General features: G+C 53.0%; 1 protein-coding gene across 1 annotated transcript in view; it reads right to left on the minus strand.

The window, feature by feature from the left end:
* The window catches only part of PDCD6IP (programmed cell death 6 interacting protein), a 35,112-nt gene that overhangs the window by 14,740 nt on the left and 9,699 nt on the right, over positions 1-10,673 (minus strand). The window contains exons 2-7 of the mRNA XM_069084594.1: positions 10,420-10,596; positions 10,242-10,311; positions 8,094-8,221; positions 3,477-3,630; positions 2,428-2,528; positions 478-594 (exon numbers count right to left, since the gene is read on the minus strand). Of these exons, the coding sequence (XP_068940695.1) occupies positions 478-594; positions 2,428-2,528; positions 3,477-3,630; positions 8,094-8,221; positions 10,242-10,311; positions 10,420-10,596 (747 nt within the window). The remainder of the gene's footprint in view (positions 1-477; positions 595-2,427; positions 2,529-3,476; positions 3,631-8,093; positions 8,222-10,241; positions 10,312-10,419; positions 10,597-10,673) is intronic.

The raw sequence follows: 10,673 nt of genomic DNA on the forward strand, positions 1-10,673 counted from the left end.
GGCATCCCCTAAAACACAAGAGCATCAGAGAAACATAGGGGTGCCTGGCAAGACTGGGATTCTAATGACCAAGCTGGATCCCCAACAAGAAAGGAGAAAACTGGGGCGGCTAGGTGGCACAGTGAGTAAAGCTCTGGCCCCCGAGTCAGGAGGACCCGAGTTCAGTTCCGGCCTTAGACACTTAACACCCACACACACACACACACACACACACACACAAAAAATAGCTGTGTAACCTTGGGCAAGTTACTTAACCCCAATTGCCCTCCAAAAGGCAAAAAGAAAAAAAAAGAAAGGAGAAAACTCACTCGCTCCCATTCTTCCCATAGAGGGTAGAGGAGCAGAATGTACACAGAGGGTCCAGCTCAGCCAAATGGCTTCTTTGTCCACACAAGGGATGGCCGGCTCCACAGGGAGGGGAAGAGTCTTTTTGGAAAGAAAGGCACGAGACAGCCACTTAGAGGGCCCTGTGCTCACCTGCAGCCTGGCGATCTCCTCCCCAAATCTCTTCTGCTGCTTGGCCAGCACTGCCTGGTGGTACTGCGCATGGGCCTGCATCAGGCAGTGCTTTGCAGCCATGATAGGGAACACCTCCTGCAAAGACAGACACTAACCAGAGCAAAGGCCACCACAGACAGACAACCCAGGAGCAGGAAGGAAAAGGACACAAGGACAGACGAGTGCTCAGAGCAGCTCAGTCACCAACAACGGCCCCAGACATGATGACACAGGGACCGAAGGGAGGAAATTCAAGGGTTTTCTTCTTCCAATGAAGACCGCTCTTCCATGATTCTTGTGGGCCAGTCTAGACCTCACCACTCACTGTGACCAAGCCACAAGGGTAAGTAATGCTTTATAAAGAAGAAACTCAAGTGAGTCAGGAGAGAAAGGAAAGCTGCCCACACCTCACAGCCAGCAGTTCCATTGCCAAGATGCAAAAAGAGGGCAAGGGGGCAGTGGGGTGGCGTTACAGTGCATAGAGCACTGGGCCTGGAGTCAGGAGGACTTACATTCAAATGTGGGCTAACACTGACTGGCTGTGTGCCCCTGAGCAAGTCACTCACCCCCAACTGCCCCCCACACACACCTGCACACGTGCACAAACACACACGCACACTCACCCAGCAGACAAACAACCGCTTGCAGGCCCCCAACAGAGGAAACCTCACTCCAAGGCATCCCTGAAGCACAGGAAAAAAAAAGGCCCCTCTGGGAGCAGGTCCAGGCCTGAAGTCCTGGTCCATAGTGCTCATAAGGTCCCACAGAAGGCTGCCTCTACTCCACCTAAATAACGCTAACCAGAGACTCCAAACCTGCAGAGCTAACGGGGCTCTTCTCTGCCACACTCTCTCGATCACTACTTGAATATGAAAATGCCTCATGGGTCTGGTGAGAAGAGACCAAAGCCCCACGCAGCCCCTCACCAGGTGCAGGCCAAGGCAGAGTCAGGGGTCAGAGGACTGCAACCTGCCCAGTGTCAGTCCCCAGCACCCCATCTTCCTTCCTTTCTGGCACAGCGCTCAGAGCTGCCCATCCCCCTCAGGCTGGCTGCAGCATCAAGCCCGTACACAAGAGAGAGGCTCCCAGGTGTTTGGCACAGGGTGATGCGGCCTCCTCTTGGCAGCCCTCTGGGTACAAAGGGATGCTCTTCACGTCCCTACCCAAGACTTCTGCACAAATGCACTGATTTCCATGGCATGTGACAAAGCCTAAGAACAACCCCAAGAACGAGAGGCTTCTAGGTTTCTCTCGCACAAGTTCCTTGCATTCTTTGGAAAGACATATGGTGCTGAAGTCAGGAAAATCTTAGTATCTCAACTACCAAAGTACTCAAAGTCTGTCAAGAACGCCTTGACCCTGGATGGAGGCCATAGCTCGGTGTCTGTGCAATCACATCACAGTAAATCCCCTAAGCTTGTAAGATGGGACTTGGCAGACTCTAAGTAAACAGACTGGGTATTCTGAAGTCTAAGCAAACATCCCCCTTCATTCTGGTCCAGCTACGAGACTACAAGGGGAGGCTTGGGGGTTCTCTTCGGGGCTTAAGTTCCAACTTGACAGGAAATGGGAATCAATCCACACACTTGTGCTGAACTTCTGGGAACCCAAAGTCCCTGCAATTCCTTGACTTGACAAGATGTTAAGGCACAGAGAAAAAGAAGTTTCCAGGAAAGGACACGTTCAAACTTAGAAGGCAGGGTTAGGAAAGCATTCAAACAGAAAGATATCCCCATAATACAAATAAAAAGTGAGTCTTTGAATGGGTCCAAATGGTTTTAAGTCCTGCATCCTCCAGAACCACAAAGACACAGGCAGCCTTCCAATGAACCCCGGGACAGCATTAAGCGATACGTGTGGCCCAAAGAACCATCCAATGACTCGGACACTAGAGACCTCCCCAGGGTTTATCCCGTTTGAGCAACTAACCTTGGGAAGGGTGTCCTTGTACTGACACTGCTTGAACGCGTCCCCATAATAATCAGCAGCTTGACTGGCCAATTTTGCTATGATGGCATCTTTCATTTTATCTGAAATAAAGAAGCAGAGAGAGGCCATCGGATTAAGAGCAATCCTAGGCCTCAGCAAGTGTGTCCTTAAGCACATCCACGCATGCGCACACACACAGAGCTCAATAATCTTGCCTTGAGAACAACTCCATGCTTTGCACAATCACCAATTTTCCTTTCTGGAGCATCAAAATTTTCTTGGCAGAGACACCCTCAGCGGGCTTGCGGCCTGTCCCTGACACAGGGGCACTGGTTTTACAAGAGATGGTGGGCCAATGGTCGGCATGGTTCTTCAGTACTTTACACGGAGTTAACTCGTGAGAGTGGCCCAAACACTGTGGACCCCCCATCACAGCTACTGGAGGCACAGAGATCCCTGAGCTGACTCAAAGGGACATCATAAATGCAGGGCCCCACCCCAGTCTAAAGCTGGCTGGAATATGAACTCAGATCCTCCAGCTTCAAATTTAATATTCTCTTTGCCTCATCAAGATAGTCTATGCCTGCCAGATTAAGAAAGCAGTGTTAGAAACATGCCCCTAAGTAAGGGCAAGCTTTCACCAGTATGCAAGGTCATAAGAAGCAACTCTGTGTCATAGAAAGAGGGCTGGATCTAATTCCAAGCCAGGAAGACCTGAGTATAAATTCTGATTCAGCTTCTGCTCATCCCCCACCTTAAAATCCCCAGTTTCCTTAAAGGCTCCCTTCAACAGGAGACCTTTCAGGCCCTAACTGTGGGCATATCCTTATTAACTAGACTGTGAGCTCAAGACTGACCCCACTTACCTTGGCTTTTCTGGTGTCTGGCACCCACACAGTAGGTGGTCAGTGGATGTCTGAAGACTGACTGATGGCTCTACCCTGTGTCATGGACGCCCCATACCCAGCCCAAGGAAAGCACTTCATGCCCCCCCCGCCACACACACACACACACACACACACACACACACACACGATATTCTAAATCACCTCTTGTGGCTTTCAGGAAGAACACTTCCTGGGCCTGGGCCAGCATAATGACACTCAAGGTGCCCGTGGTATCTGGAGCTATGTCAGAGGTAGGCTCTCGATTCAATGCGGACAAAACAGTCTCCTTGATGTGCAAGAAGGCACCACTGGCAAACTGCAAAAGAAGAAAGCCTTTTGTGGGTCGCAGACCCTTGTGGGGAGAGCAGCCTAATTACAAAAGCCAAACACTGTGACCAGAGGCATACGAAAAGTGGAGACCAAGACCCAGGCAAAAAGCACAGGACCTTGTCCTCCCAGTGTGGGCAGGGTGCCATGAGGTGATGCCAGGGGGCCACGAAGGTACTTCCCTGGGGCCCAGCCCCAGCCCCTCCTCTGCAGTGGTGCTAGTGCCTGGTCCGGACTCCAGGGATGGTACAAGCTCTGAAAGAGCCCACCTGAGGGCAGGGAAGGCGGGCGGGTCAAGCATAGTTCAAGACTAGACTCAGGGCCAGGCCCTGATGCTCAAAGCAAAGGGGCCTTAAAAAGGCACCTCGCAGCAGGAGGAGGAGTGAGAACAGAAAGGAAGAGGAGCTGCCAATGCCACCATGGCGAAGACAAGACAAAGATTGAGGAAGGCAGCTTCTACACAGCTAGACCAAACTTTGTAAAACCTGAAGAGCTAGGCCCCCAGCCGCCCCCAAAAAGGTGTGGGGGGGATTCTTCCTTCCAATGGGCCCAAGTGTCTCGTCCCCATCGAGAGAATGATGGTTTCTGACCAAAACAACAACATCCTACAAGCAGAACTGTTCCAGACTTACAGGATTTCCCAGAGAAGGAATCCCAGAATGCACCTTGCACCAGACCATAGGCCTCCCCCAGTTAAGAAGTGGATATAAGAGACAGAGATAAACATGCTGCAGTGACCTAGAAGGCTCCCTGGAAACAGAGGCGCTCTGCCTAGGGCAGGTGTGGGTGCCCATGGGATGGAAGCAGGCTACTTCAGGATGATGGAGAATTAACAACTACAAATCAAACCCTCATGACTTCAATGCCAAATCAAATCAACAAACAGATTCAGCAAAAGGACACAGTGAGTATGAAGATCTTTCTGAAGACAAAGAGTTGTGCGGTTTGCTGTATGAGTCAGTCAAATTAACCGTATTCCTTAGCACCAGCTAAATCACCATGAAACTGTTCTCTCCAGCTTCCAGTGGCCTCTCGACTGACCAATCCAACGGTCTTGTTCTCAGTGCTCAGCCTTCTTTCCTGACCTCTGGGCAGCCTCAGACGCTGTCAAACACTGACACCATGGGAGAGCTACAAGGGCCATGGAGAACCCCCAGGCACTCCCAGAAGGCACCTTCAGGCCCTGCTTGCAGACCTCCACCTCGGCCCCTTCTCTGGACCCTGCTTGTCTCGCCTCCTTCTCCTCCTCCTGTCTGACCACTCTTTCTCAGTCTCCTTTGCTCCCCCACTGCCCCACCCCCCAGGTTCTCCTAGCTCCCTTCTCTCCATCAGTTCCCATGGGTTTAAATATCATCTCTAGGCAGATGACTCTCAGATCCATCCCTCCAAGCCCAGTCTCTCTTCTGAGCTCCAGGCCAGCATCACCAACTGAGTACCAGACAGCTCAGGCTGCAGGCATCCAATACACCCCAAACAGAACCCACGACCTTTCCCCACCAACCCAGCCAGCTTCTGCCAGAGGCATGCCTGCTCCCAGTCTCACAGGTTCAGCACCTTGGCTTTGGTGTGGGTTCCTCACTTCCCCTCACCCATACTGCCCTGCAACCCCTCCAATCTGACCCATGTTCATATGCCCACAGCTCCCTGCTTCAGCCAGACCCTGACCATCTCTCAATGAGATCACGGCCCCGGCTGCCTTGAGTCACTACCCGCGGTTGCCAATGCTGTTTTCCATAGGTGCACATTTGAAAATGTGACCCCCTGCCCCAATTGATAGGCCCACAAGGGCAGAATCCAGGCTCTTGGGTGGCGTCTCCCAAGGCCTTTGTGACCCAGCCTCTGCTGAGCTTTCCAGCCTCCTGGTCAATGCTCCACTGGCCCGACACTTCCTCACACACACAGAAAATCTCCTGGCTCCCCCACTGGCCCTCCTCTGCCAAGATGCCAGTACACATTCTCTTCCCTCAAGACACAGCCCAAGCACCACCAATGACAGGATGTCACTGTTGGTCCCAACTGCTGGTGCACTCCATCCCTAGCCACATAGGATGTGGCTGCCTTGTCTCTATCTGATGTGTATACGCACGCACGCACACGCATACACACACACACACATACACACACCCAACACAGAATGAATTCCTTGCAAGAACGGGCTGTATCCCTGTGCTTAGGGCAGTGTGGCACATGGCTGGAAGGATCCAAGGTGCAAACACAAACGTAAAGCCTGAGGGGCCTCAGGGATCCACAGTCCCACTGCCTTCTTTCTAGGAGTCACTATACAGAGTAAGCAGCCACGCCTGGTCTCAAAGCCAGGCTCCTGGACACCAGCATGATGTCTCTGTGGGTGATACTGAGGCAAAGCTAAGCTTTAGCTGGTGAGCAGAGCACAAGGAAGCCACTCCATGACTTTGGGTCAAGTCCCCATGTGTGAAGGGGATTTTCACCTCCCATCTCTGCCACTTTGTGACTTTGGGAAAATAAGAACAATTTCTCTGAGATTCCATCTTTTCATCTGTAAAAAGAGGCCATTGTAACAGCAGACTTCTTCCAGCTTGGAATCTTAAAAAAAAAAGATCAATAATTTCAATTACCTCCCATTTAAAAGCTGCGGATGGATCCAATAAATGTAGCTAAGATAAGAGGCTGTCAACTGAGGGGGAAAAACTCCAGGCATCAAATATTTCTGAGGAAAAATTTGACATCCAACAGACACAGAGAAATGGACACAAAGGTCTAAAGCCAACAGCCGATGCAGCCGTGGTTTAAAGTAGCCAAATGAGACAGTTTCCAAAAGAAAAACTGCGACTTTCACAGACCACGTGAAAAAAGGCTCCAACCCACTAAGAGAAATGAAATGATGCCTACTCCCATCCAGCCAGCTGCTCTGGATGACCACGAAGGGGCAGCGCTGGGAAGCAGCCTAACCAAGCAGGGCAGAACACTGGGGAGGAAATGCTGCTAGTGGGCATGGACCCCAAGCAGGGCAAAGGTGGAAAGGTGCCGTGTCCCCTGCACATTTTGCGACAAAAGAATGCGAGGAACTATTAAATACTGTGCCATAAGAAATAGCCAGAGGAAGATCTGTAAGAACTATGAGGATATGAGACAAGCAGAATCAGGGACCGACAGGCCAAGAACATGACGTGAAGAAGAGGTGGCCACCCTGCTCCTGACGGAGAGCTAAGGCATGAACAAAGGTGGGGGGACGAGGGGAACGAGTCCCACAGCTGCGCCTCCTGGGACTTTTCTGATGTTACAAAGTGTAATGTTGGCCAGATGCGAGGGGAGGGGAAAAGGGAGGGGAGGATGACCTAGAGGCACACAGATTCTCGGGACAAGAATCCAGGGCAGAGGATCCGGAGGAGCAAGGCCCATCCTGCCCCAAAGGGGCCATGGGAGACCAAAGTCAGGGCAGCCTGGGCTGATGGAGAGAGGTCAAACAGAGAACTGGGCTTTCAGAGGACAGAGGAGGATCCGAACCATGGGCAGGGAAAAGACGTAGATCTCTCCCCCGACAAAGCCACTGTGCCCTGAGACCTCGTCACACCACTACTGGGCCTCTGCCCACCCCTCCCAAGGAGATCAGTAAGAAAAGAATTCGGGGCTGCAGACGTATCTAAAGCAGTTTTCTGTGGGGGGTATCAACCCCGCCCGTGGGGAACAGTGGAACAATTCAGGCCTGTAAGAAATGATGAGGAGGATGGTGCTGGAGAAGCCAGGAAAGATTTGTATCCAATGATACAGAATTCAAGGAGCAGAACCAGGAGAACCATCTCAACTGAGATGATGCCATCAAAATGGCCGCGTCACCCCAGAGGACCCCCTGCTGAGAAGGCAGCAGACGGCACGCCTTTGAGAGGACTCTGTCTGGTGTGACAAGGCATGTTGGCCACAAAGGCTCTGTTGTTGTTCTCAGAACAGGGAGGGAGAAAGAAGAGGAATCAACATTTAAAAAATCAAAACTAAAAAAAAAGAGAGGGAAGTAACGCTGCAGCCTGAAACTGAGAGGCCATAGCTGTGTCCCTGGCAGCAGCAGGGGGCTGGTGAGGGCCACATGACCTCAGCAAGCTGAGGGGTGCTCTTGGGATGCCAGCCCAGACAGGCCAGGCTGAGGGAACCCTAAAAGACACCCTACATGTATCTGTTATAGAATGGGGCCAGGTTTCCCACTCACCAGAGATCTTCAAATGATAGGCTGGCTAACCACCTGTCAAGGACAGCCGGGACAGGCGCTGATTCAGGCGGGAGTGGACTGAGGGGTGCCCGAAGTCCCTTCAGTCAGGGAGCGCCCCTCCCCCCCAGCCACCCCACAAGCCCCCACCCCAAGGGCATTTCAGGTACAAGTACGTTTATGGAAATCTGATGATGGGCAGCCATAGGTCATGTTCTCACAAGTGTCCAAGGCTCAAGATACCATGGTCACAGTCAGCCAGGGCATATCCACCCTACCTGGTAGTGCTTAGCAGCAACTTTCAATCCCTCATCATTATCCAGATTCTGGTCGGCTGCGATCTGGCTCGCTAACGCTGCACAGTTGAATAACACACATGTCTTTTCATAGCCTAGACTTGCAAGAGCTGTTTAAAAAAAATAACAACAGTTGAGAAGAAAAAGTTCACCTCATTGCTTCCTCCAGTGAAAAGAGTTTCCCTAGATTTTATTTATCAAGGCATTTGACAAACATCTCTCATGGCATTCATGTAGACAAGAGAAATGATGTGGGCTGGACTCTGACACGGATGAATGGCTAGAAGCAAGGCAGCATCAATGGCAGGAAGTCTCCAGGGAAGCACCAAGAGATCTGCTGCTACTGGCCCCACGCAGCCATTCTAAAATACGGCTCAGATGATGGCACAGACAGCATCTCCAACCAACGTGCACAGGAGCCAAAGCGGGAACGAGGATTAGTAAACCAGTGGTCTAAAAAGTCTTTACCAAGTGCTGACTGGAAATGGGAGACCCACCGCTAAGCAAAGAAAACAAGCCAAGTCCCCGCCCCGGAGAAGACAACATGGAAGCGTGACACCAGCATGCAGGCGTGCCTACGAGGAGAAACAGCACGGCCAGAGGCTCCTCAAGAAGGCAGCAGGTGACCCCCAGAGGCCAGAGAAGGGAGAAGCCAAGGCTTCTATGGGGCAGAGCAGCTCAGCATCAGCCGAGCCACGACAAAGCCAAACACCAAGAGTGGCATCGTCAGGCTGGAGTGCTGCTCTGAGTGACAGAGGCAGTCAAATCGGAAACATTCAGGTCCAAACAAGACAGCTAGGCTCTGTACCACAGAGATCACTTTCCCTGCCCTCTCTGTAACACTGCACACATGCACACACAGGTACAGTATGATGCATGGGGAGCTAGAAGGGAACCGGAGGTCTGTGATTTCACTGGCCGAGAGGAAGATGCCCTCTCCCAATGCAGGTCAGCAGCCCCTCAGCACCTCCCCAGCCTTAGCAAGGGGCCTAGTGCCGAGCTCCGAGAGGGTCAGGGAGGGTCCGGCCAAGTCTTGGGGCCACCAAGGCTATCTCTGAGGCAGCTCAGCTCACAAAAATGAAGGCTTACTAACTGCAATTACAGGCATATACGTTTGCGTGACGTAAACGTTACCTAATTACACTACGCATAATACTCCTGAATTAAGTGCTGCAGAGGAGGCCCACTCTGAGTACCAGAGGAGATCAGGGAAAGGAAAAAAATCCCTCAGCCAGAGCACTTGTGCCAGACTCCAGCTGGCCTAGGAGGCACCTGAGGGCTGCAGGGGAAAGTGGAGAGAAGAAAGATCCAAGCAGGCAGGGCAGCAGCAACAGCAAAAAGGCAGGAGAGGGGGCAGCTGGTGCCTGAGGTGGAGTCGACCATCTGCCATCCAACATCCGACGGCTGCCCAGCCTGCGGGCCAGGACCAGGTGAGCCACAATGAACACCGACCTCAAGGGAATGGCTCCGGTTCAGGAAAAGCCACCTCATTCACCAAGACTCAACAGACACTCTTAAACGGGCAGGAGCTGGGAATTCCCAGGAGAAGAAACCCGCACTAGCAAGGCAGATCAGCAGCAAGGGCCTGGGACCCTCCACACGGAGGAGGAATGAAAACCAACGGCCTTGGTGCGTTCACAGCAATTATAATGCCCGAGCTCAGCCCAAAAACACAGGTGAAAAACTACATCTCGCTCCTTTTTTTTGGCTGTTTGGAGGGGGAAAGGGCAACTGGGGTTGAGTGACTGGCCCAAGGTCACACAGGCCAAATCTGAACTCCAGTCCTCCTAACTCCAGGGCCAGAGCCATGTAGCCGCCCCTGAACCTGGCTCTTTAGAGTTCATCAGGAGGTAGCCTGGGGGATTGGTGATACCCGGACACATTCCCCCTCACTCTGGCTGGGATGGACCGACGGAAAGGCCCCAGACAGTGATGCACAGTGCCATCAGACAGCAAAATCACCCAAAGCAAGCGATCTGGGCAACGCCCGAAGAGAAGCCCACGGGTGAAGCGGGGGAGGGACCGCAGGAACAGCGGGAGGCGTCGGGGGCCGGGCCTGGCCGGAGACGCGCTGAGGGCTGGGGGGAGAGGCCCAGGGACAGCCCGCCCGTCTTCATGAGAATCACCTACCCAGCTTCACTGATCCTCCAAAGAGCGACCCTTTGTCAAAAGCGTCCTTCCAGGTGAAGGTCAAGCAGATCTGGTGAGGAAGGAGGGAGAAGCGAGCCCTGAAGGGGCGCGGCCCACGGGGGGAGGGCCCGCCCCACGTCCCGCGCTGCGGTTTGTAAAAGATAAAACGCGCCTTTACCTGGTTTTCGGAGAATGGGAATTTGGGCTCGATGGAGCAAATCTGATCGTAATACCTGAAAGGCGAGGCCAAGGTGAGTCCTGCCCGGCCCCCGAGCCCCCTGCTCACGGCTGCCCGCGGGACCGCCCACTCGCTCACAATTCCGGTCAGCCGCTGAAACGGCGCCCCCCCACCGCGCTACCAGGACCCGTGTGATCGACCCCGCCGCCCCCTGCCCCCCAACAAGTCCGGGTACTGCAGCCCACAGCAGGGGG

Source organism: Petaurus breviceps, unplaced genomic scaffold (genome assembly GCF_028583685.1).
Source record: "Petaurus breviceps papuanus isolate PSGF00001 unplaced genomic scaffold, PetGlider_PUasm1.0 174, whole genome shotgun sequence".
Taxonomy (NCBI): domain Eukaryota; kingdom Metazoa; phylum Chordata; class Mammalia; order Diprotodontia; family Petauridae; genus Petaurus; species Petaurus breviceps.